At 39.9% G+C, this 20776-nt stretch overlaps 1 protein-coding gene across 2 annotated transcripts in view; it reads left to right on the plus strand.

The window, feature by feature from the left end:
• IMPG1 (interphotoreceptor matrix proteoglycan 1) overlaps positions 1–20776 on the plus strand; it is a 118558-nt gene that overhangs the window by 29327 nt on the left and 68455 nt on the right. The window contains exons 3-9 of one of the 2 annotated variants that reach the window (XM_037034326.1): positions 1538–1704; positions 1971–1999; positions 5698–5762; positions 6333–6412; positions 9635–9787; positions 15711–15769; positions 19497–19517. In XM_037034326.1, coding sequence (XP_036890221.1) covers positions 1538–1704; positions 1971–1999; positions 5698–5762; positions 6333–6412; positions 9635–9787; positions 15711–15769; positions 19497–19517 — 574 coding nt within the window. The remainder of the gene's footprint in view (positions 1–1537; positions 1705–1970; positions 2000–5697; positions 5763–6332; positions 6413–9634; positions 9788–15710; positions 15770–19496; positions 19518–20776) is intronic. The other variant, XM_037034327.1, reaches the window with a different exon arrangement.

Consider the following 20776-nt stretch of genomic DNA (forward strand, 5'->3'; position numbering starts at 1 on the left):
CTCTTCATACATCCACATTTCCATTTTGCTTCCCACTTCAGAGTCTTATCTTAATGGAATTTATTTGAAGCTTGAAAGTCTGTTATTGGTTGCTCTAAAATATCTCAGTAACAAAAATAGGTACATAAATTGAAATTATATTTTTATTTCTTTCCTGTTACCTATGTGTTCAAAGAAATTTCTTCCAGATTCAGTTGCATTTATAATTACTTTTAATATATAATTGATTAAAACAAGTGTATATAAATTTGACAAATTTAAGTAAGTAAGTATCAACAGATAGATATAAGACCAGATACAGGTTTTATGGGTACTAATGTTTATAAAGGCAAAATTAGGAATAAAGCTTTGGAAGGGGCCAGTTTAAGTGACGTTCTCAAGCTTAAGCTGCATTAGCTTCTGCCTCTGGATAGATGGGATTGCTTTGTCATGTACCATTGCTTACTATTCATATTATCTATTGCTATAATAAGACAGGATTTAGCATCAATTTTATACTTATTCTTTCACTTAGATTTATTTTAAATTTTTTAGATTATTTATTTATTTATCTTTAGAGGGGAAGGAGAGAGGGAGAGAGACATCAATGTATGGTTGCCTTTCATGTGTCCCCTGCTGGGAGTTGGCCTGCAGGGAACCAGCCTGCAACCCAGGCATGTGCCCTGACTGGGAATCGAACAGCGATCCTCTGGTTCGCAGGCTCGTGCTCAATCCACTGAGCTACGCCAGCCAGGGCTCACTTAGATTATTTTTAATGATCTATCAGCTGTTTACTCCATTAGGACTCCTAATGTGTTAAAAGCAAAGAAGCAGAAGGCACCCTAATTGCGAAAATCCACCCTAAATTCACTTGCTTTCTTAACCTCAAATCTATGGTTTCAAATCATCTCTTTGTGTGGCAGCCTAGGGGAACTGTGCCACTGCAGGATTAGGGATAAATGGACAGGGGAAGAGTGATGACCAAAGGAAAGGTGCTCTTAGGCAGACCAATGTTAGAAAAGCATGATAGCAAACCTGGGGTCTAGAAATTGATTCTGTTTAAACTGTGCATGTGCCCGTCTATCCCTTGGAGAGTGTTTAGATACAGCCAGTACCTCTGCCCAGTTTGAAGACTACCGGTCAACAAGGTCCTATGTTCTCTGTGTTCCTCTCTCCACAGCTTCATCCTCTGTTACTCTCACCTTCGCTCTGGCCACACTGTGCTGTTCACTCCTCCTTCAATGCTTGTAGCATTCTCTAACTTTTCCCAGACTGCTCAAAAATCAACTTTATAATGAAGCTTTCTTCAACCACCCTAATTTAAATTTCATTCTTAGATACACACACACACTCTTTCTCTCTCATATTCCCTATCTTCCTTCTTTTCTCTTCCCGCATAGCACATATGGGTGCCCAGTAAATAGTTGCTAAATGAATTCATTTCTATGAGCCACAAGTGAATGTGTCAGCAGCATGAGCCATGAAAGAGTTGTCCATGTTATGAGTTGTGCTTGTGTTGGGAGAGAGGATCTTCCATTCTAATGGTGCTGCATTGCAGTGTGTCAGGAAGCAGTGTGGGAAGCATATCGGATCTTCCTGGATCGCATCCCTGGCACAGGGGAATACCAGGACTGGGTCAGCCTCTGCCAGCAGGAGACTTTCTGCCTCTTTGACATTGGGAAAAATTTCAGCACCTCCCAGGAACACCTGGATCTTCTTCAGCAGGTGAGCCTAAACACTATGTTTGGCACACCGCCCGAGTAGCTCCCAGACCTCCTGTCCCCGCCCCTTTTGGACTTGGTTTCCAAAGCATAAGGATTGGTTGAAGAAATGCTTGGAAATATCTGATAAAGACAACAAAAATTTTATTCTTGCAAGATAACATTGTACATGAGGGTTGAGGTGAAGTTAAAGGGAAAGGGAAATGAAAATAGATCTTAGTTCTTCAACTGACATTATCTCTTAGTAAAATTACTTTTCTATTTCTGCAGAGAATAAAACAGAGTAACTTCCCTGAGAGGTAAGTACCCAAAATAGAGTGATGCGTGCTCTTGATTTTGAAAGATAACATAATGGCGTGAGACTCAGCTATTGTACCTTTATGATGTACCTCCACTGAGATATGTGTAGGTTATTCTGATGGAAAATTCATATTTCTATTGTGCAAAACATAAATGAACATATAAAAGGAAAATGGTTAGACCTTATAGATTGAGATATATATTTGTACTATATTATCAGATAAAAGTATATGATAAGTATCTAATGTGTATTTTCACTTACAAGGTAAGGAGTTATTAAAATAGTATGATTTTTAGAATTTATGATAAATTATTAGTTATATCAGGAAAATATTTAGTACAACAAACAAGCAAGATGAATTCTTGTTTAGTATTCTGTAAAAATGTTAGTATTTCTCATACTAAGTTACTAAAACACTCAGCTATACACTCAACAAGAACTGAATATCAAACAAGTAAATCAAAATGTTGAAAAAAAGGAAAAGAAGAAGTACATCAGATAAAATTATTAAAGGAGAGAGATGTCATTGCCAAATTCTAACCTCACAAATTACATACATCTTGTAACATTTAGAAGTCAAAATTTGAAGATAATAATAGTCCAAGGAGAGATACAAATTTGGCCATATGAATTACTTGCAATTCTTTTAATGCTTTTCATATTTACTCCTTCATTTCTATTCCCTTTGCCAACAATTTGGTTCAGAACCTTATTAATTTATAGTGTGAAAAAATGTCAAATATGATCCCCCTAATAGATAGCACTGACTCTAACCTCTTTCCCACCTTAACTTTTATAATTGCTGCAGGATTAATATGTCTGACATATTCCTCTTTTTACACTGAACCTTGTTCACTACCTCTCAAAAGATACTGCCCCTTCCTCTTGCCCTTCTGAATTTCCACTTCCTATACTTCCTCACACACTCTGTACAGAAGCCCAGGCAGACACGGGAGCCCTGGCCCTCCATGTCCTCTGACTTCCAGGTAGGGGCAGCCAGTGGGGAGCAGAATATCAGAAGGAGTGGGGAGATTGGAATGTGGTTAAACAAATCCCCAACTTCCAAGTCTTCAAGGGCAGCCGGTGTCCTTCAGCTCCAGCTCAGTTCCTCTCAGGCAGCCCTTTCCATGGGGCCTTCTCTGTCTCCAGGTTTGGTAACTGCTCCATGCTCTTACTCTCCCTACGCGAAGGGTGCTCTGTTAACAGCCATGGGGTTCTACACACTCACTTGTTGTTGTTCTTAGACTCTTCCCACAACCTAGTAAATAATCCCTCTAGTAAATTTCACTCAAAGTTTGAGTGAGCCATCAGTGTGCTGCCAGGACCTTCACCGAGAACTAATCAGTCAAGGACTTCAGCCCCTGAACTGCCCTGATCTTTGCCATTCATTACCCCAATGTCCCTGCTGCCACCCTGCCACTTCTTCAGGGCACAGACCACACCCTACTCATCCCAGACTCTGACCCCAAGCCTTTTCATCTTGTCTGCAAGAACCAGCCTTCTCCACTCCATCTCCAAATCCCACTCTCCTTTCAAGCTCCAAAAGGAGTCCCGCCTCCCCAATATGTCTTAACCACCTATCTGAGTCTGCAGAATCTGTCCCTGCTTTAGATTGTGTGTTCTGTTTGTCACTCACATTTTTAACATCTCTCTTTACCCTGTTTCCCTATGGGAGTAAACACCCCCAGGGCAGAAACTGTTTTATATTTCTCTACAAACTGCTACAGAGCTAAGCAAAGTTCTCATTTACTTATAATATATAATAGTCCTCAATATGTCTATCTAGCTATACTTTTATGAATTTTAAGTTATTTCCAGAAGAAATTAGGTGACTTAGTGAAATATTAGTACTAGATAGGGTATGAACATTGCTCACAAGACACGGTTACTGAGTCCTGTGATTTAAGTACAGGATAATGCTTACTGACTCCTACCTTTTCCAAAAAGAAAATGAAAAATAAAGCAGAGGCCATTCATAAGAAAAAATTCAACAGAATGTCCCAAGTCTTCATCGAACAATATTAAAAATTACAGGAAACAGTTATTCAAGCCAGAAAAAGAAAGAAATAGAACCATTCCATCTTCTGTGCCTGCCAGCATTGCTAGGGAGAAAGAAGGAACAAGAGACAAACATTTTACATTATCAATGGTTACCAAGTTGTTGTTTTTTTAAAGAAATAAAGAGGAAAGGAAGAAACCCTTTTATTTCCAACCTTTCCAAGAAGACAAAACAGGAAATGTTCTCACCCGACGAGCTTACCAACCTGCCCGTTTCAAATGACTTTAAAATAAAGCCCAGCTTCCCCAACTTCAGCTTCTCAGTGGTGGTCAGTGCAGCATCACACCTGCACAGAGTGGGCTGTGGACTTGCAGCTAATGCAGTCGCCAGCATTTTAGTGACTACTCTTCTTGGTAGCTTATTTTTTACAGCAAGATGAACACAAGGATATCAAAGTTACAAAAGGAAAAAGGAGACCTTACTGTACACAAAAATCTATGAGAAAAATAAGTCTAAATGACAAATGCTATAATGTTAATATAATGAGAGGTTCACTAAATATTACCTCCACAAAAACTACTAAACACATAGCACAACACCAGCAAAAGAAACAAGAACAACAAATTCCAAATTCCACCTTAAAGTCTGAGTTTAAATTAGCCTGTGTGCACTAATGTAGTCATTTGTGTTTACAACTAACATCCATTCTGATTGGTTAGAGCCCACGCCAGGCCGATTGATATATTTTGTGCATTGCCCCTATTAGCACTTTGACAGAACTGAATGTGGCAAAATCATTCAGTTCTGGCTCTGGCCATTCTGTAAGAATCTACAACAACAGAGCACCTAGCAATTCTTTTGGTCTTCTATCATCAAGAGCCACAGAAAACTGGGTAAAATGTATTGGTCCACCATGACTATTTTGTACAAACACAGATACAATCCTTTGAGACCTAATAGTTTATGGTAACAAATCTTATAGTGAGTTTCAAAAATATCACTACTACCATTCCTTTCTAAATAAAGCTTGCTAGAATGGGCCAACATTATAGGCAGACAACTCTATAACCGTGACCTTGGATCTGCCCTTAGAATGTATTCCAGATTGCCACTCCTCGGCACTGTGAACCTATCCACAACTTCCTGGCTAGTTACCATTGCAGGCAGTCGTTACCTCTGAAATAGAGATTTCACACAGCTGTATTATCCAGAAATCTCTCTCTCTCTTTCTTTCTCCCATTACCACAAGAGTTACTTTATTGGATGTACTTTATGGCTCTCTGGATTTGCAGGTTTGAGACTCTGAGATTTTAGCAAGAATATTCCATCATAGATCCTCAGATCATCAATTATCTCTGATGTCAAAAGCACAGTTTAAGCACAAGAGATTATAAAACATCAGTCCCCAAAATCACCTTTGCTACTAGGGAAATGTTCCCCAGGACCACACAGGCAGCCAAGATGCTTATGAAAAGCCCTAGAGTCAAACATAACTGTCTCGAGGAGAGAGATGAATATTTCTTCAGTGAAAATCTATTAGAAGATTGCTGCAGTAAAGGAAAAATAGGTAAACCAGTGTTAAAGTACACTTTCTCTCTAAGTTTTAGATCTATTTAATATAGGCAAGTTGAAATGTGTTTCCCCTATTGTCTTCGAGCTCCTTTATACCACTTCTTTCTTTCCTATTTTCCTAATAGAAAAGATGAGATATCCATAGAGGAGATATTAGGAGAGCCTGATGAGATCCCTGTGTTTTCAACAGGTAAGCTTGTATCTCATTTTATCTGCTTCTGAACCTTAATTCAAATCACTAGAAAATCATGTTATTTAAAAAGCAATTCTTATTAAAGTTGAAAAATTTATAATGTACTTTCTCAAAACTAAGATTTCTAACTTTATAAAATAATTTAAATGTGTTGTATAAAACTTGGAAAATCTATAAAAGTATAAAAGTAAAACCAAATTGCCCATTATCCTACAACTGGGAGGCAATCATTACCAATATTTTCAAGCAAACAAATTCAAGAAAAACACCTGTCTCTGTGTCCTTTATATAGTCACTAAGAAAGAAATCAACCAGATCTTATTATGCAAAAGCCATTTAATTGCAGTATTACTGAGGGAGCACCAAAGTTGGTTCTAGAAAGAAAGAATGAAGAATTGAGTTGGGAACAGTGGTATTAGTTATATTTTTCTCAAGAACATATTTATGTGATCTTAAAATAAAAGTGGATTCCTCAATGACAGAAAGAGCACACCAAATTTTCAACTTTTTCTAATGTAAACTTCTCTGGCCTCATTTTTATGCCTGCTATTTTTCCAATTTCCGCAGGTGTTGCCAATGTCTCACTCGGGCCCCTCCCTGTTACTCCTGATGGCACACTCCCTGGTGACACCAAGGTGCCTGCAACCGTAAGAAGTTCTAAGAGTGACTCCAGCTGCTCACGTGTCTTTTTCTAATTAATGAAATAGAATAAGAGAATAGATGGCTATTCAGTATTATCAGTGCTGCATTTTTACCACTCCAATGGAGAGTCAGTGACTTCATTTTATTTAGCATTCTCACTTCATCCCAGGGACTGAGGAGTAAAAATAGATTGAAAACTAGAGATAAGATGGGAGGAAGCAACTACATTATAAACTCTAACAAGGCAGGGCCTCTTTTTACCCAGTGCGTAACAGAGCATTATATACAGCAGGTGCTCACCAAGCTTTAGAATTAATTAATTAATTAATCTATCAATCAGTCAGGGTCTTTCTCCACTGAAGTGTCATCTCACGCCGACAAGCAGAGCAGAACCTGTGTTCTCAGTCATGTTCAGCATGAATAGGTGAGATAAATATCAAAACGATTTCAATCCTGCATGTCAAGTGAGGAAAAATAAAAACAGTATTCACAGGTACAGAGGAGCACTGGCAACTGCTCTGAGTGAAAAGGCATGCAGGATGACAGAATTGATGCAGGATTTAATGTTGGTTATCAAAAACCAACGGGGGTATTTTCAACCCCTCCAACAAGGTTGGAGCCGCACTCTCAGGGCCGAAGCAGGGAACAGTCTCCTTACCCACGAGCATCAGAGTTGCGGCCACACAACTCCCAGACCTACCGGCCCCTGGGGCCTGAGAGACTTCTCTAGCCCTTTCCTCTCCCTGCGAACCTCCCTCTAAGGCACAGGTCAAAGCCCAGATGACGAGGACAGGAAGTTCGGTCTCACCAGCTCTCCATGAACATTCAGGGATGAGAACCGGGCTGGTCACTCTCTCCCTGGCCTTTAGGCCAGATGGCCACAGACCTGGTGGGACTATGCTCATGAACAAAGAATAAAAAGGTTTTCTTTTTCTCAAAATTAATATTCCAACAACAGAGAAAAGTGCTCTTGAAAAATATTATTGAGATCAAACATACTCACTATAAAATTTCTAAGTCAGCTATGGTTTGCCTTCACTTTTCTCACATTACCTGTGTCCCGTCTTCTTCAATATTTAATTTAAGCCCTTCATTCTGCAATAAATATATCCTGAATATTTTATTTCACACTCATGGCATCTGCTTCTTAAGATCCTTTTTACCAATTGAATCTATTATTTATTCTTTCATTCAGCAAACATTTAACTAAAATTCACTAGAACATCCAGGATGAACAAGACACAGTTTCTACCCTTAACAAATTTATAATGCAGATAAGTACAACAAAATAATCCAAGTGCCATGATTCCAGATGGCAGATGTGTGGACCGGGACAAATGACAGGCCCAGATAGGGTGCAAAGGATATGACCCAAGTCATGTCTATTCGTTGAGAGTTTTATACATAAATTGTCTCATTTTTTAAAAATTTGGGATAGTTTGTGAAGTGGGAGAATCATGCTGAATTCAAGGAGATTATATGTGGTGTGACAAGATTAGCATGTTTAAAAGAAGACTCTAGGGGAATCTATCACAGGTACCAAGTAAGCAGTTCAGATGTTACTCACTGCTGCAGGAGGTCAGCGGAAAGGAAGAGACTTTTACCCTAGATGGTCAGAGGAGTCATTACTTTTAATGAACCATGAGATATTGGAAAGAAGTAAAAAGGGTGTGTGTATGCAATTGCTGGAGTTGGACATAGGGAGCAGTAAGGAGAGTCTTCGTCAGGAGACCAGCACAAGCAACGTGATGCCTGGGAATAGTGATCGAGCTTTCTGCTGGCCAGACCAGAAAGAAGGGAGACAGGCTAAGGCAGTTCAAGCAGGTTGACATAAGAGGGTGGGGAGTCTTGATTGTCAGGAAAAAGAGTTTGGGTTTTATCTCACAGGTAGTGAGGGAGTCACTGAGGGTGCTGGGCGAGAGGCATAAAAAATGAATCCAGTGGTTAAGGGTAAGCTACGAAATTTCTCTCTAACATAGCTGAAGAATTTATTTAAATGCCCCTTGGGAACTTCAGGTCTGCCTAATGAAGTGGTAGACTTCTAGAGGATGATAGCACATGCCATACTTTCAATGTTCCATTGGTCCTAGCACTGGGCTGTCCCCATACAGATGCTCCTGTGTATTATTTGAGTGAAAAAGTGAGCAAATAAATACAAACCTCCCCATTAAACAAACTTTAGTAGCCTGGTAAGTGTGAATCCACATCTTCTACATGTCCTGTTAAAGTTAGAGGCTGTTCTGCTGTTCACTGCCCATGGGAGAGAGGAGTTTGTGTTAAGAAATGAGGAGAAACTACATCAGCTACCACCCAGAGGAGTGTTGCCTCTCATGGCATTTTCCATTGGTTATACTTGTCTCTTGGCTTCCATAACTCTAATATCCCTGTAAGATACTGTGTTCATTACCAGAGAAAGCTGATTTTCCATAGAATTTTTTTTTTTTTACTATTTTGAGGAAGCTATGCAGATCTCAAGATCACCTGGGAACCCAATGCTGAAAATTTGTCAAACCCAAATCTGAAACACAGCTCCAGGTTTGTGCTGAGCCCTTGGAGCCCACGGGAATTGAGAACAGTGCAAGATCCCTGCTTATTCTCAAACCAAAGGACAAAGGGGATGACCATGTTGCGATCAAAGGCCAAATCCTGGTCCTCAGAACAGGACTGCTATTCTCAGCCACGTTCCTCCAGAGGCGGCCCGAATATGCCATTTCTCCCAAGAAAAATTCCAAACCCTGTCTTGACTTGAGAGTGCTTTCTAACAAGTTTCAGTGTAAAATTAAGAACAAATGGTTTTATTAAACCAATCTAGACTCTTCTCTAAAAAAGGATTATATCAAGTAAAATCTCAGCATCCATAGGTTATTTTGTCTAATCTAATCCTCATCAAAGAGTGTTTATAAAGTTGCACGTGTACATGGCACAATCCTAGTAAAGTTCCAGAAATATATATAAATTATGTGTGTGAGTATGTGTGTAAATGCCTTCATGGAGAGCACACACTTGTAAAATGAAAGTGTATTAAAGATTCTAAATAGTTAATTCACTGGAATTTTGATACTTTGTCACTCAGTGAAATTCCTAGGTTACCTCTAGTTAATAGGACTTTTATTCTAAGAACACTAGAACCTTCATAATCCACTTCTTGAGACAAAAAAATCAATTTATGTTATAAAATAAAACCGTTTGCCTGTGGTTTGTATTAATAAAAGATCTTTTTAACTTAGGAAAGAGAGAGAGAATTCTCCCCGGAAGCCGAGGGTCCCCTGGAGCAGAAAGTGGAGCTGAGCATCTCTCTGGCAGACCAGAAGTTCGAGGCAGAGCTCGCCGACCCCCAGTCCCCCCACTACCAGGAGCTAGTGTCAAAGTCTCGACTCCAGGTGAGTGAACACACCCCCCGCAACCACAGCCCACATCTAGACGCTCAGTCTGAGAAATAAGAAATAAATCCTTCTGGCTAATAGTTCCGACCTCTTGTGACCAGGCATTCAGTTTTAACCATTAAAAAAAATCAATAACTGCAGTGGGTCCCAACATTCTAGAAAAAGTAGATCTCTGGGAAAGTTTTCCATTTCAGCTTTTTCATCTTAAAAGTCATTTACAGTTAGATTTTCTTAGAGTCACTAAGTAGATATTCTGTCTGTCTAAAGTGTCCATGTAGACACCAGTTAGGGCACATGCTGGAGTGAAATATGAATTTTCAATCTATAATACTTTGTCTTACATAATATTTCTGTTTGTGCACTCTGATGCAATTTAAAGCCATGACATTTTTAAGACAGTCATGTTGTCCACACCATCCGTCACTAAACTACAGAGCTGTCCCAAGATGTGTCTTTCATCCCGGACCATCCTCCTATCTGCCCCTCCCTGATCGGTTTAAAAGGCTCATCACTCCTTGCACAATAAACCCAAACTGCTATGCTGAACGCAGCACCTCTATGCCGTGAGAAGACCCCTGCCTTTCTTTCCAGCCTCATCTTAACACCAGTTCCTTACCATCCCCTTCTTTGCACTCTACTGTCCAACAGCAAACACTGCTTGCAAATCTTTCCTCACCACGATTTACCTGTGTTGCCTCCTCCGTCTGGAACACCTTTCCTTAATTTCACTTAACAAATGTCCTGAAAAATTAATTCTCCCTACCCACTCTGGGTTCAGTGCCTCTCCTCTGGGCTAACACCTGGCACCCACTGTTGTTACAACACTGTTACTCTGCCTTAAAATTATTCGTTTACACATCTATGGCCTTTGTTGCTCCATTCCTTCCTCTGTGCCCACCCACCACCCTCACTGTGGATAGGCTATGAGGTTCCCCTTGAGGGCAGGGACTGCTTCTTTCATCTCTGTAGCCTTACTGCCTAATACAGAGCTTGGGATGCAGTTACTGCTCAGCCCCTGACTGTAGAAACGGAATGTAAAATAGAACCCCCATGAGATGACATTACTATGAACTACATTTATGGACAGCCCAAGCATCTTATTCAGCAAGGTCAGGAAACAAACAGGCCCCTACTTCTCCCACTTGGAGAATTCAGGGCTTACCTCCTCTCATCTGGGAGAGAAAAGGTGAGAGAAAAACACGTTTAACCTCCATCCTCTCCCTGCATTCTGTCGGTAAAATGTAGAAAATCGTTTCTAACAAACCTCAAAGAGAAAGCATCAGTATGGGGTATTTATGAACCAGAAAATACTTAGATAGGGATTATTAGATAGAATGAATTTTCAAAATGATCTGTTGTCTTTCCTATTTGTTTTTTGAAATATTCTCTTGAGCAAATCCTTACAGAAAGTGTTGGCCATAGACTGACTCCACTCACCTGCTGTGAATTTCCTATGCACCTAAAACAACCTGATGTAGAATAATGCAACTAAACTGTAATTTTTAAAAAATCTTAGTTGTTGTCTTGTTTCTGCCAAGAAAAAGCCATTAGAGTTTGCAGATTGCTTCCCTGACCTTAGATTTCTCATTTAGAAATTAAAAATGACCTCGAAGTCCCTTTCCAAGTCTAAAGTACTGTGTATAGAAATAATATCACTGTACTGTCCTTACTGTTTTGTATATATTAACTCATTTCATTTTCACACAATCTTGTAAGTAATATCATTCCTATTTTTTACAAGCGAGGACCCCAAGGCACAAGGAGATGAATTCACATTTCCAACTATGTCACACCCACTAACAGGCAGAACCAGGAATCAAACCCAGCCAGCCTGGTGCCAGAACCCCCGCTGTTAGCCGCTATGCTGTAATTCTTGTTTTTCCCAAATACTTACCATTGGGAAATTTTAAATAAATAATCATTTTAAATAAATAATTTAATTAGTTATTAAATAATTATTATTTAATTAAATAATAATGATTTTACATAAATAATTTTCCCTAATTAGTTATCCCAAATAAACATGCCCCCACCAGCCTCTGAGACATTTATTAGCCAAAGAAGAGTATGTTTTTCTTGGTCTTGCTCCAGAGACCTATCACCCCATTCTGGCTGGTTATCCGTTGGCACGGTAACTGGCTTCTCGAAGATGAAGCTCCTCTGTGTGAGCACCTGTTCTCCTCCCCCCAGGCTCTCGTGCAGTCCCGACGCCTGGAGAAGCCTGCCATCCAATAACCAAGCAGCCCCACCGCGGCCCGACACTTGCATTAGTGCAGTCATTTGAACCTAATCGGGAATTAATGGACGGTGCTTTGCAGTAATTTAATTCCCACAATAAACTTAATGAGCAATTTAATACAGATGTCAAAAGGGATGCTTAGTTGTTGTCTGAATGCTTTCTCCTTTGCAAACACTCATGAGAACTCAACACAGCTGCCTCTTTATAGCCCCGTTAGCCTGCACTTCAGCAGAATCAGGGAGGCTCCTGTGCATTTAGTGTTATTAATAAGGTTAACTGGACACTTAATTAGCAATTTAGTGGTTAGTGCTGCATGATTGGAAGGTTCCCAGAAGATTATTTAGCAGAATTAACTGAAGGCCTTTGTCATCTCTTCCCTAGACACCTTCTGCATCCTTCTAAGCAAAGCTGATTCTTAAATCCATAACAGACAGGTTCACAAAGAGGGCACAGGCACAGCTGTAAATCCCATCCGTCTGCTGGAGCCACTGCCACAAGCATTCCTGGAGGACAGCACCCCCCACCCCCAGCGATACATCCTACCGCCTATGCTAATAGCTATGGTTTCTGTGGTAGCAGCTCTGTACTTGATTGATTGTTTCCGCACGTATAACAGCATCTCTGGTATTCTGGACAAGAATGAGAGACCCGTCAGGACCCAAATCTTCTGCTCATTCTTAAACATTAAGTCCTAGGTGCTGTAACTAGAATGGCATGACAAATGTCTTGTGACCCCAACGCCATTAGTCACAGGAGGCCAGAGCAGACCTGAAGCCCAGACACAGCTCTCTCCCACCTGCCCCCAGAATAAAGACCAGCTCTGCAGACCCTAATCTCATAGTAGGTCCTGGAGGGGTGGGTAGGAGCAGGGGCACAGAAACTCACTCCCCAGGCCCCCTGCTGCTGACCCTATGGGGACCCTCATCTGGTCCTTCCCCACACTAAATCTTTCAAAACAACTGGCTGGAAGCTTGCTCTGCCCCTGTTTGGCTCTACGCAGTGTGGCCACTGAAGAAGTAAAAGAAAACAGGGCCATCAAGGAGCTAGTAATCCAGTCGGAAAGATAGAGAATAGTAAATAAATAAATCAATCAATATCTCTGACTCTCTGCCTACCATGTGTCAGGTACTTACTCATCATTACTCCTTACAACACCCTTATGAGATAGGTGTTATTACCTCATTTTGGTTAAGGAGGCCAAGATTATTCAGAGAAATTAAGGAATAAACTCAAGGACATACAACTAGAAAGTAGCAGAAGCAATATTTAAACTCAGGTTTATACATCTATCTCGTTATCACCCAACGGCCGAGTTATCGTATTCACTGCAGTTACTATACACTCAGAGAACAAGACCTATATTAAAATGGATGTAAGAAAATATAATTTAGAAAGTAAATCAGTCTGCTGAGAGAAGAAATTTATGATACATTCTGAGCCCCAATGTAAGCGATTTGGGGATTATCTGCACCTCACTGCTCTAGCCCTCGGCATAGATAATGTAGGTTTTCGGTGATGCCAGATACACCACCGATGCAGCGGCATGTTGATTAGTTCAGAGAACAAGACATGCACTCAACTTGGTTAAACAAAATGCACTGAGTCCCTATTATGTAAATGGCAGTTTGCTAGGTACTGGGAGGTAAAGGGGAATAAGACATAATCCCTGAGCCCAAGTAGCATAATCTCTGTGAGGGAACCATGCAGCTCACAGACTGTTTTATGGAACCTATAGCAATAAGTTCTAGACCAGTATGGGGAAGAGAAAACTGAACCTGACTTTAGGGCCCTACAAATGCTTCTCAACAGAGAAGATATATGAGCTGGCTTTGAAAGATGGGCAGGGGAGGTGAGGGGTAGCCAATGAGCAGAAAGTAGAAGTTGCATCTTAGACAAACAAGAAAAAAATTTATAGATGTCTGAAAGAAGTATGTGTTGTATTTGGGGAGAGAAGGTGGTTAGTTTAATGTGACTTGAAGACCCAATATTTTGGCCAAGGGAGTAAATGGCAGGAAGTGGAAATGGTAAGACACTTGGGGAGTGGAAAGTAGATTGTTAAGGGTCTTAAATGCCATTCTACAGTATTGGATTTCATTCAACAGGCAGTGCAACCCATCAAAGGATTTTTAGTGAAGAGCAGCAGATAGGGGATGATTAACTTGGAAAAAACAGTAGTCAAGGAGACATCTCCCTAATTCCCCCCACCCCCACCCCAACTCATCCAAAAAAACATTTCTCTTCCATTCTCCCCACATACCCAGGAAAGAATTTCAGTAATATAGGAAGGGAGTGTATGCTGGCCATGTGAATAAGAATATGACAGGAACAAAAGGCATGCAGGATTCAAATGAACAGGACGTGGTGACTGGATGTGAGGAGCACAGAGGGAAGGTGTCTTGGGAAGGAGGCTGGGCTCTCTGGCTTGGCAGGTGATGGGGGTCACAACCCATACTGAGGAGGAGAGCCCAGGAGGAAAGGAAAGGCAGAGAGTGGGAGGAAGAGAGTGACTTGGGTTTGGCATATTTGATTAGTGGCAAATATTGGGATATTCATGTGGAGAACTCAAAAGTGTGTCTCGAGTGATCACTGAAGGCATGGGAGAAACGAGATCCCCAACAAGAGGCAGAGGGAAGTGGGCACAAGGAAGGCAGGACAAGGCCAGGGCGGAGTCCCTGTTCCCCTCTTCAGCCTCCCTCCCGTTCACCCTGCTCTCCCTCCCACGCCTCCTCACTGCTGAACAACCACCTTTTCCTCTTGGTTTTATTTGCCTCCCACACTTCATACAAGTAAGTCGGATGGGCAGTGCGCATCCATCTATACTGCAATGTGTCCCGAGAGCCCAGCACAGAGCCCACAGTCCGACTTACCGAATAAAGAGGACAGTGAGTGGGATGAAGGGGCTGAGGACCCAAACTTGCAGAATCCTTACAGTGAAGACAGGAATAGGATAAAGACTGGGAGAGTGGTCAGAGAAATGGAGGAAGGACCAGAAAAAAAAGGCAGGGAAAGCATGGAGAATGAAATAAAAATGCCCTTGGATTTGAAGAAAGCCAAGAGACAATGGCCGGGAGGGAACCCTCCCCCTTGGGGAACCCAGGGGCAGGAGCCAGCCTGGAGTTGGTTGGGAAGTCATTGAGGATAACAGTTGTGGAATATTCTGATAAAATGCCTCATTAGCAAGGTAAACTTAAGGAATAAAATTTATTGTAAAGTTTACATAAATCTAAAAGCCATTGTAATGTAATCTATTGGATTAGAATCTGCTTCTAACATTTTATTTAGGCACAGCAGCCATTTTGACTTTAATAATTCCTTTAACACTATAGATATTTCCAAATCATGTAATTCAATTCAGGAAATATAGCTCTTCTGCGTGTATAAATAAAAAACCTGTAACCAAAAAACTTGTCCCAAGTACCATCTTAAAGTTATTTCCTACTTTATGTAAAATAACCATTAAAGCAAATCAGAACTACCCAATTACAGATTTACAACTTTTAAATAAATAGCAAAACACTCATCTCTAGGTTTCAGAAATAACTAAGAATAAACCTGCCCTCAATAACTGCATCTATTTTCCATTTTTCCCCTAACTCATCAAAAGTATTTAGGCTCTTACAGTTAGATAAGACCTTACCCAGTAGAATCAAGAGTATTTCATAATTTTTTTTCTCTCTACAGATGCAAAAGGTATTTAGGAAACTTCCAGGATTCAAAGAAATTCATGTGTTAGGATTTGGGTAAGTAAGAGAATTGGACTCTTCTCAATTTTTACATTACTTGCTTTCCATCCCCTTTTAAAAATGATGCCATGCAGATTATAAAGCTCCCACGCCCCCAATTATTTAGCTCTGCCAAATCTCCAAAGCTGACTACATCTCAGATAAGGTAATTGTTTCCCTTGAACACGACTCTGGGTGGCTTTGGAAGGGCACCGCAGGGGCTGTGCACCTTCCTCCCTCCAGGGGCAGGAGCACAGCGCTCTCAGGAAGCTCATCGCTGTCCTTGGCAAAGTTCTTAGCCAACCTCTTAGAAAAATACCTCGGTATAGACAAACCAAAAAAAATTAGCAATTAGTTAGTTACCTTGGTGTCTGATTGCCTAGTTTCCTATCAATGCTAAATATCTTCTTGTTTAAATACGTCAAGTTGGCCCTAAAGAGCCAGGTGAAACTACAGGGCTGAGGGGCTGGAGGAGTGAGGTGGACAGAGACAGTGATATCCAAACCACAGTAATAGGTTACCACAGAAAAGCTATTGGATCAAACTTTTAAGAAAAGAAATGAAACAATCAAACAGTGCCACACTGCAGCAGGGTTTGGGCGTGTTTTCTTTGCAGCCCTATATCCTCCAGCATCTCAACATTCTAATACACGTTCATTAAGTTTTGGCAAGAGTTTTAAGTTCTTTAAGTTCTCATTATTCAAAACATCTACAAGGAGGATCATAATATATTTTTTCAGTGCTCCATGGGGTAAACAACAGCCCTGGTGTGACAGAGTGAGATTCCATGCCCCGAGGGGGGTTTGTCAAGTGGGTGAAGCAGGAGCCCTTCCCGGCCTTTGCTGTCTGGTGTCGGATGGCAGAAAGGCAGGCAGAGCCAGGCCTCCACCCTCACAAAGGGGGCTTCCTGGGGGGTCCCCCAGTTTACTTCCCTTGAAGCTGCTAGGCCCCTTTGATTTGTACAATTCTGGAGGAAGGAAACATTGGGAAGTGAAAGTTATAGAAGATGAAACCCTTAATATTTACCAAAACAGACTCATTTTTCTTTATTTCAAGATGCTGCTCCACAGTATTTCATGTGAAATCAGATGGATTAGAGAGAAATAAAAGATGATAGGAGAATATTCTGCATAGATGGCAAGGTATTCTGGATAAACCACTGCAGCTGAAGAACAAATTGTTAATTTACAGCTGAAGGAAATGATAGGAACAGGGTTTTTTGGTGAATGTTCAATTGCTCGTTATTCCCTCCTTTCAAACAAATGGAAAACTAAAACTGAAAAATGTGTATTACAGAAGAAAATTAAAATGTTAGGTTGATTAAATCTTGTAAGGTAAAAATTTCAAAGATGTATCTCTTGAAGCTGCAATTTTTTTCATATGTTTATCTTTGCAAGAATTTGTTCTTATTTTTGCCACTATGCTTTAGAGTAAATTTGATTACATTTTCCCAATGATTTCTATTGTGCAATAAACAATTTAGTCTCCCCCCAAAATGTGACCCAAATACAATGGATGATATGCTGTATCAAAAACTTTTAATCATTAAGAACAATGCTCAGAATATTGTAAAGCAAGCTCACCGTAAAGGAAATTGCTTTCTCATGAGCCAGACTCCACAAAAGACCTAAAATCTTCTATGTCTCCTGGTAGTGCCTTTTTTTCAGCTCATTTGTATAAAACCTGACCTATAATTTAATAAGTACTTTTATATCAGTGACCTTGTTTGACTCTCTCAACACAACTAGAAAGTAGTTAGGACATCTATTATTAATACAGTTATAAGGATGATCAGTAAAAGATTCAATTTAAATATTGCTTTATCTCTTAAAATGCATATGGGAAACTATTAACAATCATTCAATCTAGGTGGAGGGTATAGTCCTCCAAAGACTTGTACACAAATGTCCACAGCAGCTTTATTTTTCATAGCCAAGAACTGGAAACAACCCAAATGTCCATCAATAGAGCAATAAATAAACAAATTGTGGCATATTCTTACCATAAACTATGACTCAGCAAAGGAACTACTGGAATACACAACATGGATTGGCCTCAAAATAATTAAGTGAAAGATATCAGGCAAAAGGAAGTACATTATGGTTTCACTTACATTTAACTCTAAAAAATGCAAACTAATCTATAGTGACAGAAAACAGATCAGTAGTTGCTTGGGGAGGATGAGGCAGAGAAGGATGGGAGGGCAGGATGTCACAGGGGTGTAAGTGAGCTTCTGGGTGATGAAATGAGCTACTTGATTGCCACAATGATCTCACTGGCATGTAGTAATGTCAAACTTAAAATTGTATGCCTTCAACAGGTGAGGTCTTTTTCATTATAATTATACTTCAATAAAGCAATTTTAACTTTTACTTATTGATTTTAGAGAGAGGAAGAGAGAAAGAGAGAAACAACAATTTATTGTTCTACTTACGTATGTATTTACTGGTTGATTCTTGCATATGCCCTGACTGAGGATCAAACCCACAACCTTGGCACATGGGAGGACATTCCAACCAACTGAGCTACCCAGCTAAGGTCTCAATAAAGCAATTTTTAAAAATGAGCAGAACTAGAATCTTGGCACAGGAAGCTTGGCCCCTCTCAGGAGTGTCATGGATTACAAACTATAACTGAAAGCAAACAAGAAGCCATCCCCAGGTCAACATCTGGTTAACACCGAAGAAAGTCCCTCCCCTCAGGGCATCCCTGTGAGATAGTCATAAATTCTCTCTTGTGTGCACAGAAGGAAAGTAGTAGCAGAGTCCATTCAGTCATGTTCCATCAAGAGAGGAAAGTGAGATGAAAGCAACATGAAATCCCATCACATGTAGGGTGTCTTTGTTGGCAACTCTCATCTGCAATGAAAACACTGAATATAGCTTCTAAATTAAATTCACATATATCCAGAAAATTCCAAAATGTGTTTGTGAGTTTGATGACTAAATGGCCTATTTTCCAGGCATGAGCTGGTGGTGGTGTTGCCAACTGAGTGCAGGCCGAGGTCAGGAGGGCCAAGGTCAGGAGGGCCAGGGTCTGGATCCTGGCTCTGCAACTTGCCGACTGACAGCGCTTCCTCTCTCTGCCTGTTCTCTCCTCTGTGAAATGGGGGCTGATTGTACTGTTGAAGAGGTTAAATGAGGATGCCTGTGAACTGTCTGATGCAGACCACCCACTCTGTTTACAGGTGTTTATTTTTCTTGCAACCAGTTCCTGGTGAATTGTACCATTCTCTCAAGGCTTACTGATTACAGCAATTCAAAAAATAACCAGCCAACAAAACAACAGCCCCAACATCCAGCCTCAGATACATTACCTTCAGAATTTAATCATTTAATGCTATTAACAGGCAAGAAATTCATTTATAAAATACATTTTAAAAACTTCCTGGCACTAACACAACCCAAAATGTTAGGTGTATAGGCTGTATTTGCTGTCTCTTTAGGAAGAATATGAGGAACTTAAAAAGTTTAAGACCAAAAGTACAAGTAATTTTTGAACTAAAGTTAAAATTCTAACGAGAAACATCATATAATTATGTTTACTTTCTGAGATTTATACAGTGCTTAAATATTTCATCCAAATTCTGATGACAGTTTGTATTTTTCCATCAAAGTTCTGGTCAAATATGAAAGACAAAAGAAAGAATGTTTTTGGTATGTGAAGTGATACATTGAATGCCTCAATAAATTTCATGAAAATTCTTTCTTCCTTGCATGTTACCATTGTGCATGATGAAACGAAGACCCAAGGAAGAAAGAGATGGGTAATTTGGACTTTTCTTTTAATGTTTTAAAATATAGTACATTTTCCCCCATAACTTTATATGCTGATCTTTTACAAATAATTTTTAGATATAAAGTCTGGGGTAACTCATTGACCTTTTAATAATTTCCTATGTAAGTGGAAGTAACTAATCCATTATTTAGTAGTAGGGGGAAAACTCTGGAATCAAAATCACTGCCTGAGATAAACAGATAAACAATGACTTGATCTGCAAAGGAGTATCTACAAAACTCAAAATCTAATTAGAAAAACATAACGGCACATACCTGTGATGCAAGAATGCTTTCACAAAAATGTCATTTACGATGGGAAGTTGTCTGCCTGAATGTATACTCGTACATGCAGCCAACCTGTCTGGGTTAAAGCAGAGAAATGAATTTGCTCCTTGGTTTCAAGGTTAGTTCAACTTGGGAAACGGCCCACTGTACCTTAGAAAACTCAGTAATAAGAATCAAACTTCGGATCCTATAACTGACTAGAGAAACCGTGAACTATAGACTTTGATTGTACAGCCTGAAGAACTGCCAAGGGCACACATCATCAGTTCCTGTGGACTTTAAAGCACTTTGCATCCCTCTGTGTGGACTTAATGGCATACACAAGAGAGTAAAACCTGATCCTAGAGGACATAGCTGCAGAGAATTCTATTGTGTTTTATCATGCAAAAAGTCATTGAGTTATTAAATATGATAATAAATATTGTTAATCACATGCTCTTTCCCTTTCTCCTTTCTCACACCTTCCAAGATGTTATTTTTAAAGCAGCTTGGTAAAAAGATTGTTATGTTTTATTTAGGGATTTTTTTTATTTAAAAATACTTCTTGAAAAAGTAGAAGAGAAATAGCCCTAAGAACTGAAGCTTTGAACTATTAACAACATGGACACTACTGTGGCGCCACTGCTATGTCCTACATTGCTACTTCACAAACTATTTTAAAGGAAGCTATTTGTAGAAAAAAGGGCAGTTCATCCTTCTTGCTGATTGGCACTGCGTGACTTTACTTTTAAGACCATCAAAAACACCGGTCAATAACAGCAACTCTTGACAATTAACACTTTTTCACAGACCTAAAGTAAAAATCTATAGTCACTTGATTCAGTTAGTAGTGCCTTTTCAAGGCAGACTTAACTCCCCTCCTGACATTCTGTTTCAGAGCTAAAATATATGTCAATTCTTAGTCACACTTCAAATTTTTGATGAACATTGAAACTTTGAAATGGGACCTTCTTTGCCCATC

The sequence above is a fragment of the Sturnira hondurensis genome, unplaced genomic scaffold (assembly GCF_014824575.4).
Source record: "Sturnira hondurensis isolate 20B ecotype Veracruz unplaced genomic scaffold, ASM1482457v3 Scaffold0022136, whole genome shotgun sequence".
In the NCBI taxonomy this organism is placed as follows: Eukaryota; Metazoa; Chordata; class Mammalia; order Chiroptera; family Phyllostomidae; genus Sturnira; species Sturnira hondurensis.